Source organism: Fundulus heteroclitus, chromosome 5, assembly GCF_011125445.2.
Source record: "Fundulus heteroclitus isolate FHET01 chromosome 5, MU-UCD_Fhet_4.1, whole genome shotgun sequence".
Taxonomy (NCBI): domain Eukaryota; kingdom Metazoa; phylum Chordata; class Actinopteri; order Cyprinodontiformes; family Fundulidae; genus Fundulus; species Fundulus heteroclitus.
Genome location: NC_046365.1, coordinates 8,479,571 through 8,498,343, shown reverse-complemented (window position 1 = coordinate 8,498,343; position 18,773 = coordinate 8,479,571). Strand labels below are relative to the sequence as shown.

The 18,773-nt window shown below is 42.1% G+C and overlaps 1 protein-coding gene across 1 annotated transcript; it reads right to left on the bottom strand.

Moving 5' to 3' along the window:
* Nucleotides 1-418: 418 nt before the first annotated feature.
* Nucleotides 419-12,802, bottom strand: ldlrb (low density lipoprotein receptor b). Its single transcript, XM_012850491.3, has 18 exons — nt 12,572-12,802; nt 7,502-7,627; nt 7,248-7,370; nt 5,746-6,123; nt 5,546-5,668; nt 5,283-5,402; nt 5,035-5,157; nt 4,790-4,918; nt 4,520-4,691; nt 4,202-4,429; nt 3,983-4,101; nt 3,753-3,892; nt 3,447-3,588; nt 1,958-2,110; nt 1,715-1,876; nt 1,346-1,420; nt 1,054-1,214; nt 419-958 (listed from the first exon to the last, which is right to left on the bottom strand). The coding sequence occupies exons 1-18, from the start codon at nt 12,642-12,644 to the stop codon at nt 920-922; spliced, it is 2,586 nt and encodes an 861-aa protein (XP_012705945.2). The 5' UTR covers nt 12,645-12,802; the 3' UTR covers nt 419-919.
* Between the last annotated feature and the right edge of the window lie 5,971 nt (nt 12,803-18,773).

Genomic DNA, 18,773 nt, shown 5'->3' with positions numbered 1-18,773 from the left:
ATCGATAAGGCTTTTGAGAAATCTCTTCCAACTACTGGAGCATCGTTACAAGGCACACATGAATTGGTAAGACTTGTCAGCTGAGCACTTTCAAGTCAGATGTGCAGTGCAGTAATAAAAAGGTATTGGACGATAAATAGAATAAATGTAATCTGGGAGTTTCCGTAAACTGTGGTTCAGTTCGCCACTTCCCCAGTTTGCTTCCATACGTTTTAATTTTTATCCTTTAGTCCCTGTGTTTATTACCCATAAACAAACTGGTGTCGTTTTTCAGGATTTGTTGAAGAATTGTAAATTACTTTTAGAAAACTAATTGTTTAATTTAGCTCTCAATGACAATAAAACCAGTTGACTTTAATTAAATATGACAATTATGTCCCCTGATCAAACCAAAATAACTGACAACAAGCTAACTGTAACTTACTTATAGGAAACTAGGAGTAGATTGTGAAAATAAATGATTTAAAGGAAACTATTGGTCGTTGACAAACTGATACATTCAAAAGGAAGCGTACCGTGGAAAACAGCTCCTCCCTAAACCCAAAAGTCGGGTGCGTACCAGCCATAACTGCAAAAGTATGAAATGGTGGAGGGGCAAGATGAGGAGGACCCATTTCAGTGTTCTTGTTTGTGTTACCGAGCACGTTTATCGAGCATCAAAAGAGTCATAGCCCCCAGATTAGCGTCATCTTCTGACACCGTGCGTTGCTTTTTCATTCAGGGAGGACAGAAAAGTGTTCTGGCTGTACTCATGCTTGTGTTTGCCGTGCTAGAGTTTAAGAGAAGCTCTTTAGCAGGCTTGGACGGCACAGTGCTGAGAACAGAACACAGACGGAGGTCACGGGGGGAGGGGGGGGGGTGAAGCAGCCGGTCGGGTTTCTTCAGAGGAGCAGAAAACTTCCAGTTAAGGTTCTTCAGATCATAGAATATCCGTGTCGTCCATGTTCACCACCTGCCTCTGCAAAAACAAGGACAACAGGGTTCCTCAGATTCATTTGCAACGTTTTAAAGCCGCATGGCAGGAGCGGTTAACGGAGAGCGACGTGCCGCTACCTCAGGGTAGACGAAGCCGTCCGAGCCGTTCCTGCAGATGTGCATCTCGTCCTCGGTGGTCTTCTGGTACACGGGGTTGGCGAAGTGGATGGTGTTGGTGTTCTTCCTGTGCCAGTTTCTCCAAAACAGCACCGCTCCAAACACCAGCCCAGCGATGACCACTGCAGAAGAAGAGAGAATAACACAGCCACGTTGTTTTAGATGACAAGGAAGACAGGGAATTAAGAAACTGCCAAGCAATAATCTTCAAGAGAGCGGCTTTAATCTGGGAGGGATGACAGGCGGAACGTACCGAGCGGCAGAACAACGTAGAGAGCAACAGGGTGAGATGGGGGAGCTTCTTCGGGCATCAGGGCATGTCGGAACACTAAAGGGAAAAGTGAGAATAAAGTTTTTTTTTTTAAAAACATCTTAGATTATTTCTATATAGCCGTTTTTTCCCATTTTATCACAAACAAAAAACATGATCTAAAATGTATTATTTTGACGGTTGTCAGAAAGAAAATACTTTCTTTTAAACTTAAAAAACATATGTCTGGGGAAAAAAAGAAACATCTTAGCTTTTAGCAAATCTTTGGTTCTGAACAGCTTGCAAAACAAAAAATAATAATAATAATTTCCAGTCAGTTTATATTGGATCATTTAATCCTTTTTCCTTTACCTTGAGCAGTGCCAGCGGGATTCTCCGTGGCCTCTTTGGACTGGACAGACGAGCTCGTTTTGGGCATCCCAGCAGCTCCGGTGGTTCTAGGTGTAGCTGGTTGGCCGGGGGTCGTTTTGCCCATTGCAGGTAGGTCAGTCCTGTTCTTGGCAGGGGGCGTACCTGAACACATCAAAAGATAAGAGTTACCCTCAGACACATCTGAAGGCTCTCTTTTTAAACGTCTGTGCAGAGGAAACGTACCTGCCACACATTTCCTCATGTCTGGGGCCAGGACCTTGTCGTCTGGACAGGCACAGGTGTACTTAGGAGAGCCCCCGCCGAGCAGAGGAGCGGGAAGGCAGAGGAACTCACAACCTCCATTCATGCTGTTGCCTTCTCTGCACCAGTTTATGCCTAAAAGAAAGCATTCAAAGGAAATCGTCTTTAGGGGGTATATTCCACAGAGATACACTGATCAGTGACCTAGTAGTCAGAATGTTTTAAGCTTTTCCAGCTGTGAGTGGTCCTTATTACTTTTAATTAAGAGCAACAAGGACATCGAACGGTGTGTGAGAGAGCGCTTGCATTAAAACAGGGTTTTTCTATTTATCTTAAGCAACAATTATGACAGCGGTGACAATTTAAGCTGCCGTTAACATCATGTCTTAACAATTAGCCCAATTAGGACAATTACTGTAGGATTGCTGTGGTTATTTTCTATGTGGTCTATTTCTATTGCCTGGATTTCAAAAGGCTAGCAGCATTTTCAAACCCAGCATGTTTAACAGAGTTTGGAAGCTCAAACGGATGAAAGCATCACTTTTGTTGTAGAAATCAACCTTCCTGTTATCTACTAAAGTTAGTTCAGAGTCAAATCCCCTCTTTGACAGTTTGACAAAAGGCGGCGATGAATTGACGTCATGTGGCGGACGGTTCCTGCTCCTAGTAAGTAGGGTATGAAACAACCAAAACATATGTTCGAAATGGCTAAGGAGCAGAATGACCTACACCTGTCAAAGGCTACGTCCACACTGCCGGTCTTGATGCTCAATTCCAATTTTTTGCTTAAATCAAATTTTCTTTGGGAGGCGGTCATTTATACTACTTAACAAATGTGACCGCCGTCAGACTGCAACCCACATGCACAGATAACAAGGCAACATCACTCAGCAGCATACTGTTTACGGAAGTAATGGTGGATGTAATTGTTACAAGAAGTGCTCAATAAAGCTTTGATTAAAAAAAAATAAAAATAAAAAAAAAGCACAGACACCAGCCACCAGTGTCTGTGTTATTATGAGGTGATTGAGCAATTGGAGCTGCTGAAATGAAGACCACGTCATAGCAAGAAGAAGAAGGTAAAAAGAAAGCAGCACAGCTACTAACAACTGTGTTTTATGGAGCGCTATCTGCTGCTGTGTGTGGATGTGTAGTGAGAGCCAGGAGAGTGACGTAAAGAGCGGATAAAATGCAGCATGATCGTTCAGACTGCGGACGCTTTGACAAATATCCGATATGTACTCAAATTAGTACCACATATGGAACCAGTAATCAGATTTTTAGGGGGTTAAAAGGTTCAAGGCTCGTCAAGCCTTGAAAAACATGGATACGGGTCACTTATAGGCAAAAAGATCGGATTTGGGTCGCGTAAAATAGCTAAATTTGTGTTTTCTCCGGTGCGACATAAATAAAAACAAGGGTTTTATAGCATTGTGCGTGTGTGCATATAAATGTAGAAATGAATCCTCACCGATTGGCTGCTTGAGGTTGTGGTAAAGCACGATGTCTTCTGGATGCTGCAGATCAGTCGCCAGCTCGTTGATGTCCTTTCCCGTCAGGCGGTTGGCGCTGGAAACGACACCTCGGATGGTTTCTGTCCAAAACACCTTCTCCTGTTTTAGAAGACAAACGACACCGCTTTGTTTACTCCCTTTAGCCATTGACAAACTATCCTGATTACTGTAGAAGAAAATGAAGGCGCTTAAAACGGTAAAGTGAATCACGCAAGGTTAAGTCAGCTGAGTGTTAACTGAGGACAACTGGTGTCTTCACCGACCTCAAAGACAGCCAGCGAGAAGGGATGTCGGATCTTCTCCTCGCTGACCATGACCGTGTGTCGGGACCCTCCGTTCACGTCGATGCTGAAGATGGCGTGCAGCTTGGCGTCGACCCAGTACAGGCGCTGGCTGACCATATCTGTTGAGAGCGAGGGCACACATGTGGTGATCAAAACTCATTAGACAGGCAAATGACATGTTCTGTTTGAAGTAGGATTTCCATGTTTACCGAGGGTGATGCCGTTGGGCCATTGAATGTTGTCTTTCACCAGGGCAACACGGCCGGCTCCGTTCAGTCCACACTTCTCGATCTTAGGCTCCTCGCCCCAGTCGGTCCAGTACATAAAGCTGGAGAGGACACAAAACGAAAAAATAAAGGATTTATCAGACAAAAGCTGGAATTTTAAATGAATCAAACTGTAGCACATTCAAAGGCCATTTTGCTCACTTGTTTTCTGGGTCGACTGTGATGGCTCTGGGCCTCCCAAGTTTCTCACTGATCAGGGTCTTCCTCTTATCCCCCACTGTAGTCGCCACAGAGATGGTCTTCAGGGTGCTGTCAGTCCAGTAGATGTTGCCATGGATCCAATCCACCGCAAGGCCTTCTGGGGCTTCAATCCCGCTTTGAATTACCTCCACGTGATTAGCAGAATTGCCCGCCTTTTCTATATTTGAGCTGTGGTGAAGAAGGCAGCAGCGAGCACTTAGAGAAGGCCAAATTAATTGAAAATGTGTAACACACACACACAAATAAATAAAGTCTTACCTGAAGATTTTCTTCAGAGACCGGTCCGACCAGTAGATCCTCTTCTGCAACATGTCCAGATCCAGAGCCAAAGCGTTTTTCAGCTCCGGGATCAGTTGGACATACTCGCTGCGGTCCACAGCGAGCTCCCTGACCTCGTGCTTGGTGGTGAAGAAGAGCGTGGCCACGGTCCCTGCAGAGAACACAAGAGAACCGGTTTTAGCTTTCAGCCAGGGCTATGGAGATCTTGTGTGTTGCATGAAGCATTGCGGCAGAGCACTGTGTGGTCACCTGATTCAGCCTTGCACGTGTTGCTCACTGGATCGATCTTATACCCCTCGTCGCAGTCACACTTGTAACTTCCGGCCAGGTTGATGCAAATCTGACTGCAGGTGTCTGGGACCTCACACTCATCGATGTCTGCAGACGGGCAAACGCAGGTTCAAGAGGTGAGCACAGTGGGAGCGACGCTACACTAGAGAGGCTGCCTGCCGTTTCTGGGCTGGGCCTTCCAAAAACACACTTTCTTGTCGTACCTTCACAGGTTTTGTTGTCACTCTTAAGCCTGTATCCAGCGGGGCAGGAGCAGCTGTAGCCAACCTTCAGGTCATTGCACTGATGGGAACAGCCGCCGTTTGCTGCTAAACACTCGTTTCTGCCTGTGGACCAAAATACGGCAGGTTTAAGTCGGGTCGGGCAGTTGTTGGTGGCAGTTGATTGGTAGCACTACTTTACTGCCGGTTGTCCCTTCTGCAGAGGTTTGTTTAACCAGAAGGTAACTCACCACACTCAAGTGGTTCATCAGACCCGTCGCTGCAGTCCCTCTTTGAGTCGCACACTTTGTCAGCGCTGATGCACTCCCCGCCGCCGCACGTGAAGTTGCCAGGGCCTTCGCACACGTGACCTGTGGAAACAGAACAGGAAATTGGGAACATGAACGGAGTGCGATCATGTGAGACTGCAGGGCAAAGAGCTTTGGACACTCCAGGGGCGTTGGGGCAGAGAACGTCGGCCTCTGTGTGAAGCTCCGCTGATTGAGGGGCTCACCTCTCTGGCAGCCCTTCTCATCGCTCTCGTCTCCGCAGTCGTTCGCCGAGTTACACTTCAGGTTCTCGGCGATACATCTGCCGTTGTCACACCGGAATTCGCCTCGACCACATGCCGGCCTGCCTGAAAAATGACGCAGGTTATTTAGAAACTTTGAGTGTACCGTTCAGTCCTTGTTTTTTGTCAGCGGCCCAACTCACTGCAGTTGTATTCGTCAGAGCCATCCGGGCAATCCGGAGCGCCGTCACACCGCCATTTGCCGGGAATACATTCCCCGTTCGCACACTGGAGCTCATCGGCACGGCACAGCGGCTGCGGCTTCTCTGTCGGCTTCCCCTCACAGTTCTCCGGCCACTCGTCGGACCCGTCCAGACAGTCCCTGTCCCCGTCGCATTTCCACATCAATGGCACACACACGGAGTTGTTGCACTGGAAGTTCCGAGGGCTGCAGGTGGGCTTGGGACAGGCCACCTCGTCTGAGCCGTCAGTGCAGTCGTTTTCTTTGTCACAAACGAAGGCCTTGGATACGCACTGGCCGTTGCTGCAGCGAAACTCCTCGGCCTTGCATTCTTTTAGGGCTGTGTTGACGCAAAGAGAAGACATTGTGATGACCAGGATCCCAACAAACAAGTCAGAGAAAATCTCTAGGTTATGTCTAGCTATACATTATAGCTAATGGGATTTGAGTACGTGTACACATTGATTTATGGTACAACTGCACTTACAAAAACATACATTTTATCTGAACCCATTGTAAACTCTGAAATCATAATTTCAGCTTATAAAAAGTACATTTTCTTGCTACTACACATACAAATAAGCACATACAGCACCCCCACTATTGTTGACACCCCTGGAAAAATGGGTAAAATGTTCTTTTTTATATAAATGCTTGCTATGGAGACAGCTGGAGACAGGGGCCAGCTTCCCTGCATGTATAGAAGATGAATGGATGGATGGATTACTGATTGACCAATGAATCAATGGATGGATGGTTGCTATGGAGGCATGGTGACCCCAAGATGCTACTCTTTGCCCCAATTTGCCTTCAGAGAACCCTTTTATACCCTTATCCTTCTCACTGTGTGCATGGAGGAAGGTTTTGTAATTATTGGTCTGTCTGTAGATATGGGCAGGTTTAGAACAGGAGCTGTTTGCTTGTAGCCATTTCCTCATTTAGAAGATAAACTGCCTTACTTGAACGTCGTGTTCTATCCATTTTGAAGGGTGGCTAAAAGAAACAGGCCACTATTTAATGTCATGTTTGTACCTCAGTGAAACAGGACGTCGTGGATTATTGATTCAAAATCTGTAGACACTCTCATTAACTTAACAATGTAAGCCATGAATTGCAATAAATGCTTCATTTATGGTTTTGGTAAATGTTGGATTTGTGTAAAATGTTCAGTGCGGTGTCATACTTCAATGCTAAAAGTTTAATTTAATTTATAGCTTTTTCTAAAATTTTTAAACACAGGGCTGCCATTGATTGTGGACCGCTCTCTGCATATTTATTGTTCAATAGCGATTCAGAGTATAACCATTTTGTTCAGTACCCTCAGTTTGAATTTCTCTACTTGTGTCTCAGAATACTATTTATTTGTAATTCACATCTCAGTCTCCATTGATTGTGCTGCGTTTTGCTGTATGAATTTCCAGTTACCGACCCGGTAAAAGAGCCAATTCTGGTGGGATTACTTACTGCAGTTCTTCTCATCAGCCCCGTTGCTGCAGTCAGCTTTGCCGTCACAATGCCAGCTCTTTGGTATACACTGGTTTAATGGAGCCCCACAGTTGAACTGGGATGCCATGCAGGTTTTAGCCGCTGAGGAGGGATCAAGAATTAAGGTTGAAATTTGTGTGTACATACAGAGATGTACATTTTGTAAATCCTTTTCTGCTAATTAAGTTCAGATCGTGGCTAAAAGCAGGGGTGATTATAAAAACTACACATACAGCACACAGCTGTCAGTTCGTCGCTCCCATCGCCACAGTCGTCGGTTCCGTCACAGATCCACCTGCGGGTGACGCATCGGCCGTTTCCACACTTGAACTGAGAAGAGCTACATGTGAAAGCTGCATCTGCAGATGACAAAGACAAAGCAACGTCACATGGGAACATTTACAGACTCTAGACGTTATCAGCATTTCCGTCTGTTTCCATCCACCACATAAATAGGTTGTTGTAGCAGCGTGAGCATGTGTCAACACAAATCATATCCTCTTAGAGTTAATGTTTGACCTAAAAATACACACACACACACACGATTCCAGTTCAAAATAAAGGCCCCTGAAGTTCAGATAAGGAACAGTGTGAAAAGCACACCTTTTATTTTTTGCTTAACCCAGAGGAGATTACAGATTTATGTTAACATATGAATCATGGCTGGGCAAGATGGGAATGAACACAAAATCTATGAAGAGACTAGAAAGAGATGCATCCAAGTTCAAAATTGTGCAACAGATGTAAATGCGATAGACATTTTAAAACCATTTTACATTAAGACACTGTGTTATTTCATGAAAACAGCACAAAAAGAAGAAAACATTCTTATCTATTTCCCTCCATAATTAGCTAAAGGATACCATGTAAATTATACATTCCTTTTTACACAAATGTTGACAATTTCCAGCTTAAAGTTTGAAAAAAATTGACATAAAGGTCCCTACAAGTTGGAACTATGAGCAAGAAAGTCGGAGGTTTCTTGCCAACTGTGACCTCAGAATCCAACATGGCTGCCTCGTGTATAAACTTAGAGATAGCTGCTGTAAAAAAATCTCATTGGATGATTGGATGGCGTATTACTGAATTTTGTATTCATTATTACGACTCTCTTTGGAGAAGATGTTGCATTGCTCTGTTAGCTTGTATCGCTAATAGTAGTTAGCTTGGTCACTGAGTATTTCATTTAGCAGATCCCACTAGTCTTCAAATGTTGAACTTTTGAACTCAGCTAAGTTGGGGTGATGTCATTCTCAGATCGAATGATTTTGCCTGATTTTACCGCCAGCTGGAAGCGAGCCAGGGTTCCTGCATGTTACTGAGGGTTAAATTTAAGACCTTTTGAGATTTCTTTTTGAGACTCGCATTATTTAAATTGGAGACCTACATGAATTACAAAAGATAACTTAAATCGGATTAACGGCTTACATAAATAATAACTAATATATTACCCCTTAAGAAGGATGTAATTTACTAAACAATCAATTAACTTAGGACCAGAACTCTTTCAAGAGTTTGTAGGTAAGATAAATGGTCTAGGTTTGTCTTAGCATAAAATGACATCCAAATACTTGAAACCAAAATAACAAAAACATAATTAATGATTGTAATCAGTACAATTTAAAGAAAATATATTTAAAAAAGGAAGAAGCAGAAAATTAATAAGCGTATGTATCTAAGACTTAAATAAATGTAATTTATGACCTATAGTTAAAAACTAGATTTTTTTTTTACCTTTTAAAGCCTAAAGAGGAGAAATTTAGATTTCTATCTTACTGGAGTTTTTTTTTGTTTTTTTAAATCTCCTCTACCCTTGCTGTGGTGTTCCACTTCAATCAGAATCAGAAATCAAGAAATGTGAGTCATGTCTTAAGGTATATTGCCTTCCATGGAGTTGGTAGACCAGTTACTTGATCTAGTCTTTGATGCTTCCCTAAGTTTTTTTCTGTTCCCCAACTGAGATTCCTTTGAGAAGTGCCTTTTTTTTTATCTTAAGGCAATCTTTGGTCATCTTTTCCATGATCCAATGGGAGCTTTTTCAGGGTGCTGGTGGGAAACATCCTTTGAGCATAACTGTGGTATTTACTCCAAAGAAGACCTGACCATACATGATATATTTGGCTAGTCTCTCACAACAGAAGCCCCCCCCCCCCCCCAACTCCCGTTTGCCTATTGGTGCTATTTGGCATTCATGTTATCTCAATGTTGATGTGTTCATATTTACCTGGCCAATAATTCATGAAAATATTTACTCTATGGCAGCTTGTACTTGCAAGAACAAAGGTCTAACTTTGCTGCCGGTACAGAAGCAGAGTTATTTTTTAACCAGGATGCAGAAGCAATAAACTCACTAACCGGGTTAAAGTGTAAATGATACACAAAGGTGTTTTTTTTTTCCAAACTCAGGGCTGATTCCAGCAGCCAAAGCATCACCAGAGCACAGGTGAAACAGACACAGGTGCCTCTCACATAATCCTTCATCACTGCTGGCTCTGCCCTTTACCTGGAGGCTGGGCACATTGTCACAGACTGTCCCTTTAAGACAATAGCATGGGAGGAGTTGAAGCCATCACACCACCAGCTGCTGATTGGCCCCAAGAGGTGACATTCCTCACAACAACATCCCTGCAAAAAGTCTATAGAGACCGGGTAGTCGGTCCGGCCCCCAGCATTAGGGAGTGGCGAGACAAAAACCACAAGACAGGTTTGACAAATTCCCACAAGTGATGACTGTCAGAGGATGCTTGCACAATACATCTGCCGAGAAATACCTCAATACTTCTCGGTGGAAGAAGGGAGGCATCTGTTAAACGATGCCTTATCAAAATGCAGAACTGAGCTTGCATTCCTCTGATGGGGGGGGGGGGGTACATTCATGCTTTTTCAGGAACCAGTGCTTATATGGTGGGGAGGCCAGAGAGGGGGTATTGGGAAGACGTTTCCAACATAAACTTCTTCCGTTTCCCAAACTGTAAAAATGCCTTCCACTCTCTTTCCCATAGGAATTACTTTTTTTCTGAAACACTAGAGAGAAAGCGGCCACAAGTGGGCCACATGTGTAGTCACTTCCCGGCTTCAGATTCCTGACCTCATCTCTGAGGTTAGGAAAAATAAACCCCTCCAGCTTATGTCTATTTTCCACTGTGAATCATCCCAGCTGCCATTTTAAACCCCATTCTAAAAGTTCCCAAAGTAAAAGTTCAGTCATTAAATAGCTTATTGCAGTTAACTACCACTGTTGACAATGGAAAAAAAAAATAAAACACCAATCAGAAGCTGGACTTGACATCACAAATCTCTGCTCAAATCATCACCTTGAATGGAATTCCGCACAGAGAGTGCTTTATTTGCTTATGCAGAAAGAAAATGCAATTCACGCTAGAGTTTACAACTAACACACCCTACAGCATGCCACGTAAGGCGTTTCCATGCAAGGCCGCTTACTCCATCCCTCAATTCAAAAAGCACTTAGGCAGAGACCTGTTTGACGGCAGAAACCAGCAGAGTGGTTTGACAAGTTGTTGGGACGTGGCCCCAACAATCCTCCCTTGTGTCAGCACAATGCACTGCTGTTATTTAATGACAAACCCATGCAATATGCGCACATACGCAAAGAGGCGCTTGTATGTGGTCAAGCATACACCCAGCAGTTAATAAATAACCAGCAGGTGTATACATCATGATGGGTAAGTAACTAACCTAAGCTTTTACTGAAGACGGGAGTCACTGGGTTATTGAAACTGAGTTGGTTTTTATAAAGGTTAGACTTTTAAGCCCTGAAACACAGTAGGTTAGAAGAAGAAGAAGAAAAAAATGTATTAGATTGTTTTGCTAACCAGCTCTGGATAAAAATATGGACCCATCCACCCCGGTTTGAGTTAATTAAAGTGATGGGGTGGGGTTATGGGTTTAACCCTGCCTACTGAGTTATACTGGATTAGGAAGGGAAGGAATTACAAAATAGCAAGGTTGATCTATTTATATAGACTGAAAATAGTGGTAGCTCATAGTTTTGATCTTAATTTTAATCAACCTTTATTTATACTGGTGGTTTCATTGGGATCCAAGATTTCATTTGTAAGAGAGATTGGTTTTGATTCAATTAATGAGGAAAATATAAAGAAATTCAGATTTTTTCTGAATGCATTATAGCGATCACCAATCAGAGCCTATTAAATACTAAATTGGCAGATTTAGACCTCTGGGCGACTATTCGGTAGCTTGCTAGTTATTAAGCAACTAATGTCTAAACTTACGACTGCAAGAAGAACAACCTGGATGACCACTAAAGTGACATTTGAATGGAAGTAAAACTAAAACCCGTTTCAGAAGCACGTCGCACAGAGATTGATAAACAAACCAGAGTCAAATTTCTCTTCGTGGAAGATTATTAGTGGGATGAAAGAATAATAATAGAGAGGGGACACATGGATGGACTGTACAAAGACCATTCTCTCTTTTCACAGACTAACTGTTTATATTTGATTTTATAAACTGGTTGCAAATTATACTCAACATACCATTTCAGCAACGTATGTTTGATTCTGGACCCTGAAAATATTGTTTTTTCTCTTTTTCTGTGTCCTTTGGATTTTTTAGCATCTGTTTCATGTTGACAAATCTTTTAGATGCAGAACACATTGCGGTGAATCTCTGAGAAGCCTCACACTAGTTAAACCACTTCATCATCCACTGCATCTTAGTTCTTTGCATAAAATATAAATGAATATATATCTCATAAATTACTAGCATGCTTTGCCTGTAAACAACAGGTGTTTTATAGGCATGTTGTGAGAGCCTATGTTGCATCACATTTTGGGACAGGTTTGTGCAGACAAAGTGAAATGCACACCTTCGAGCCACTTCCTTCCCTGACAACCGTCAAAGAGCTTGTCCCGCCCATTAGTGAACGCAAAAAAAACAAATACGCGAACCTGATTGGCTGCAGCGAGCAATCGTCGGCAGAAGTAGCCAGTCACAGCGCTGTGCGTACGATTCATTCAAACGACCTCGTCCTCGCATAACTTCATTTTCCAAGTTTTATTGCAAGAAATCCACCGCAGCAGCAGCCCGATTTAAATTAGACACGATTTAAAAAGGAGCAAAACCAAAGTGTTGAGCACTGTTGATTTAATCACATCAGCTCAATTCAAAACGAGCAGAATAAAGGGAATAAATGTTAACTGCGTTTTTTTCCGATTATCGTGGGGTTTATGCAGCATCACCGTGCCTCAATATTATAAAAAAAGGCGCACCCTTTTACAAAGCGTTATTCTTATTATTCTTGAAATAAAACGCCCTACCTGTTAGAGCCAGACAGTGAATCAGCATCAACAGACACCAGCATGTGGACAGTCCCTTCCACACCGCAGTCATGTCCTGTCCTTATGTGTCCCTCAGTAGAAAGAAGAAGAGCTGAGAGCGCAGCCTGGAGATGGAGGAGAGAACCGAGGTCCCAGCGCGGAGGTCTGCAGGTCCAGGAGTCTGGGTCAGGGTGCGGCCGAACGGAACCGGGTGCCGGTAAAAAATCCTCTGTGGTTAGTGTCGCATCTCAGCATTTAAAGTAGCTGGCAGATGGGCGGGGCTTAGAACAGTGGTGTGATGTTCCAAATTGGACGTGATGTGACAGTGGGAGGGGCCACAATGTTGCTGCATCACTATCTCTCCATCAACTGCCTTTTCCTCACCAACCTGTGTTTCCTGTGCTCTGGATTATGTGTTACCATAATGACATCTTTGCATATGGATCACCTTTGTCTTTCAATGGCTTTTCCTTATTTATATGCCTTTCTACACTGCAGATACACAGTGAAGACATCAAAACTATTACTCAGAAGTATACAGAATTTAGTTTCAAACTCCATATATATATATATATATATATATATATATATATATATATATATATATATATATATATATATATATATATATATATATATATATATATATATATATCATAATATGTATATCATGATATATATAATTCTTACTAGTGTATAAATTACTTCAGCAGTAGGGAAATTAAAGGTACCACAGTCATTGGTGTCCCTGCTCTAAATACTTTGTACTCTTCGTTTGCCAATAGGATAATTAGTACTTGGCACTTTCCCTGCAATGGTTCATAAGGTTGGAGAACGCAGATCTTTGTACACTTTCTCTGTATTTTTTTCAGTGCTTTCAGTCCACCAGACTTTAGTCCATCTTGTCCAGGTATTTTAAAAAGTCCATCCAACCATGCACTGCAGTAAGGTTCACGGGGCTTTAGGAGAAAAACTGCAACACAGCAGCTAATATTTGGAGGTGTTTTTCCACGTGTCAAAGACACCCATGTAAATAAAAAAAAACATATATATATATATATTTTTTGTTCTATGCCAAACCCACCAGGAGTGTTTATCGCCAAAATGCTTAACTTTATTCTCATCTTATCACAGCACCAGTTAAAGCCACAGTAGACTTCAGTAAAAACAACATGTTTATGGTTTTGATGCGAGGAGAGAAGGTGGATTCTCCTGGCATGCCTCCCAAACAGCCAGTTGGTTTAAGTCTCTAATACAATTCACGTGTTGTCACCAAGATCCCTCTCTTGCTACACCTCACCAGGAGTGAGTTTTAAAGACTGGTTTATCTCAGTGACCATCATGCCTAAGGTGTGTGGTGGCAAGCTTAAATGCGTCTCCTCTTCCAGCTTGGTTTGTCGCAGATCCGGCTCTTTTAAATTTTAAATATGGGTGACTTTAGTTGAACTGCTATTTTATTGTTGCCATATGAAGATAAACTCGCTGCCCGACTGTTTTTACTATTTTGAAAAGTGGCTAAAAGAAAGAGGTCCCTGAGTAGCATTGGTTTCCCAGGAAACAGGAAGTTGTGGATTACTAATTAAAAGTTGCAGGGGTGGTGCATGGTGTAGCGGTGGAGCAAACCTACCATACAGTTAGTCTTTAGTCTCAGCGCAGCTATTTAAAGTTAGATTCCCAACCTTAATACCTTCAATGTGTGTCTCCCTACCTTGTCTCTCTCCCAGTTACTGTCAATAAACTCTAGGGCCACAAAATCTTGAAAAAAGGAACTCCCTACATTTGCAGTGGTGATTATCTTAGAAAAGTGAATATCTGACAGTTTGTTTTCTTCGCTACGAAATAAATCTAATCAAATTAAGAGCTGGATATTTCTGACGTTTTAAGTGTAAGATTTTAGATTTAGATTCAACTTTCTTGTTATTACGTATTTACAGGTACAGAGCAACAAAATGCAGTTTACCATGTAATCAGAAGTATAATAAACAGTTAGTGCATGCAACTCAAAGAGTGTGGTACATAAGAAGTATGTTTTTTCTGATTTATTTTCATTCTGACAGAACCTATAAGCTGTACGGCCAGTTTCTGGGCTCTCTGAGAGTTTCTTGGGATCCACAGATCAGCGCAAAGAGCAGAAGAAGACTGAGATGCTTTGCAGATTTTCACAAAGCACATTACTTCCTTCACACTCAGTACAGTTCCGGTGAACTCAGTTCTTTTAATACTGTGTTCTAAAATGTATTTATAGATCATTTTCAATGAGGATGTTTTGTTTAACAAATGCTCTATTTGGTTTTTGAATAGAACATTAACACGGCATACACATGATCATGTTGCAATTCTGCTAGGTCTAGTTAGACATCCACGCAACAAACAAATCAGATCTCTCAGTTTACCAATTTTAGTTTGGTGAAATGAGAGTTTTTTTCTGTCTATTCAGGCACCAAGGAATTTAAATATTTCCATTTTCTCAGAACTAAATAAAAGTAAAATCAAATGAGACCACGGTGTCCTTCCAGCTGAGCTATTGGGAGGTTTCAACAATTTATCAGTAAATCTGAGTCCAAACCAAGCTCCCCTTACGGAGTCCTCTTCCTTCTCGAATGTTAATTTCTCCCAGCTTATCTGACTGTGAATGGATGCTTTAACGATGTTTCATAGCTCTTTTTTTCTGTGATGTCACTAAACTGCCATGATTATAAAGGCCAAAGATAAACATGATCGTTCACAGGTTGTCCTATTTCTGACTCATTGTTAATCTTTTACGCAATCGATGGGACCACCACCTCAGTGAATGAACTGTGGTGGTGTAAAAAAAAAAAAAAGAAAAGTGTAGATAAGTGGTGAGCGGACCTGGAAGAGCCGAGGAAGGCACATGCCGAGCTTCTCCGGGAATGCCAGAATTGCTGCAGGATTACATTCTCGGCTCCACCCGCTACACACTCACACCGTAAGCTCGGCGGGACCGTTGTAGTTTTCACAATGATGATGTTTAGGAATGCCAGCAGCTGTCGAACTTTTTATACAGAGCAAAATCTGTGAAAGAATAGAAAAGTTCCCAAGTACACACATGTTCTTTACAAAGATTTTAGAATAAATCAAGACCTGGACTTTAAGTTTGTTGTGGAGGTTCTGAGAAGAAAGAGGAGGGAAATTCTTTGTTTATACATCATCTAATATTTTTAGTTAAATTCAATTCTTACTACAAGATGTCCAAGTACCAAGCTGGAATAATACACAGGAAGTGCCCTGAAGTTGAACTTTCAAACTTGTTTAAGATGTATCGCCAGCTGCAATAGTCAATGAATTCAGAGCACAACACTGTACAGCCTCTGTAGTGAAGACCTCCCTTCGGTCTTTGAAATTATTGATTTACTGTTGTTTGTTTCAGTTTACACAGGTGTCAGAGTTGTAGTGTGTTGAGGGCCGAAATGCAAAGAGGCAACAGGCGGCAGGCAGTTCATTCAGGGAGGCACTTTTGATAAATACATCAACACAAAACACTTACAGTGTGGAAACGGGAATCAACACAGGTGCAACAAACCAGACTGACAGGCATAAATCCAGAAGAGAAAACAATAATCTGGCATTGAATGACTGAAGTAAAGCCTATAAACACTGAGGAGGGTGATCAGTGGAGTCAAAGCCAGTTAGACATTTCGTCATCTGAGAGGAAACCAGGAGGCTGGGACTACTGGGGGGAAGCTAGTGGAAACAACAGCTAAACATATCAGAAACACAAGAGTCCACTCAAAGTAAAACCCAGAACACAAGAATGATTCATAATTCAAACTCAAAATTCACAAAACTCGGGTGCTAAAACTAAACTCAGTCATATTATGTCAGTTGGGAGTTCATGAAATATTCTCTCCTTCTGTCTGGAGCAGAGATCAGTGTGATTGGGTACCACCAAATGCTACTCAAGTACTACTAGTAGTACAAGTAACACAGTGGAGAACCATTTCAGATATCTACCTCCACACCTCTTAAATTACACGGTGACTCGATGTGAACCAGTTCACATGGATTCTTTTGCAATGAATTTCAGACCAAACCTTTTCATCTTGGATAAAACCATCTGGCCCTGAACAGAATGATATTAAATTCTCTAATAACCGAGTTGAAAAGTTCCTTTTAAAGCTCAGGCACCAATGATTCTGAGCCGCCATGGTCCTAGGCCACTTTATTAGGTACATCTGGTCAGCTGGTTACCCTCTAATAATACATGACCTGGTGGATGAATGTTGCTAAGAGGAATGGTAACATGATTGACGTCCTTCACAAATATTGTGCAAAACGTCATAATCATCTTTGTAAGATCCAAGTTGCGGTCATTTCTCTTTAGGAGACACCTCCATCGACCCTTCAGCCTCCCAAAAGCTAACTTTGCCTGCAAGCTGTATTCTTGCGGTATTTGTGAGTTCACAAACACACGACTATCCATCTTGTCCCGCTTCCATCTCAGTGGTTTGGGCCCAAAACCAAAACGTACCAGCTGTGACGAAAGCAAGAGCTGCTGAGCGCACAGCAGAACCAAAACAACACAGCAGTGCTGGAGGATGCACACGTAGCTGCTGCTTTCACATTTGTTTTTGCCAGAATCAACAATTTCTTCTTTGAAAGAAGAACAACAAGGAGCACCTTGACCAGAGTAACTTGTAGTTTCTCATGACGCCTGTTGCTTACAATATTTTCATTTGATTCTGTGATTGGTTAAAACACACCTTTGGTAGGCAAGCAATAGGTGTCACTTCGTCCAGTCAGCTCAGAAAGTCCCTCCTTTCCCCGAATGGATTCAGTGGGAGCAGTCCCAGATTGATAATAATGCGTAATAACGTAGAGTGCTACACATTATCATTCTGGCTGGCCATGTTACCCAAAAGCAGCAGTCCTTCGCCTCATCAGAAGTCTACAGACCTAGTCCAAACACAAATACCTAGATGCAGAAAGATCTCATGTTTTCTTAGCTAAAAAAAACTCCCTACTTATTTTTTAAATATGCTAATTGTGTTGTGTGGAACAGGTCTGCCAGCTGTTAGTACAGCTGGCACTTTTGCTTCCTCTCACAGTCCAGAAACATGACTGTCTGGTTAATTGGTCTCTCTAAACTGCCCTTGTGTATAACTCTGTGTGTGTCCTGTCTTTCTCTATGTTGCCCTGTGATGGACTGGTGACCTGCTTAGGATGTACCACACCTCTCACACAACGAATGGCCAAAGTGAAAAAAAAAATGATTTTGCTAAAGCCCGCTGTCCGTGGCCAGTATCTGTATCCCTGTTATCAGCTCCTACATGTGCTCACTGTCTGTGCTTTGGCCAACAGTAGGACTGATCGGCTGCCTGATAATCACCCGGATAATTGAACAAACTCTGTATTCTACGCTACTTCCATTTCATTCTAAAGTAAGACACCTTATCTGTTTCAAAGAAATCACTGAAAGAAATGCTGTAGGATGTGCCATTGTTTTGGGGCACACATGAAGGATTTTGTGGTTGAAGTTTGTTGCTACAGTTAAATGTATGCTGGTCATGATCCTCCTAGGCTGAAAGCTATTAATAGGAAAACATTTCTGTCTGTGTGATGGTTAATATTACTCCAAATATGCTAATTTACAATAATAAACCATCTAGAGGACAAAAAAAGTGGCAAAACATAATTACTACAATCTGTGTTGGAATATGGATTTAGGTTTTTATCTTAATGTGTCAGCAGTCATTGCAAGAAAGGTTAAATTTATTTTTATTTTTTGTGTCCTCCATAGCAATTATAAAACATTTTAAAACAGTCCATTCTGCAAGTTTTGCTTTGCATGAATACCCCTGATGTATTTTTTAGTGCAATAAAATACATTTGTAAACCTTGTGGGACAGACATGTATCTATTAGGCCTGAACTGTTGATTTGGGAGCTTCACTCCCTGGGCTGACTCTCGTTTTAACCTTTTTAAAATGTCATGATTGCATGAAATTACGCTAGAAAATGTATCAGTTCCTCAACCATGGGATGTTTTATATGCTGTGCTTGTAATTCCACGCTGTTGAAAGTAAAGGGAAAGAAGTTTGCGTCAACAGTTGACAGGAGCACATTTCTTGATAATGAGTAAGACTCTGAGTTATCGTACAGTACGAGCTCTGTCGTCTGTATATCACATAACATCTCAAGCTAAAAGAAAAATCTGCACAGCTCAACAAGAAAACATCCAGGCC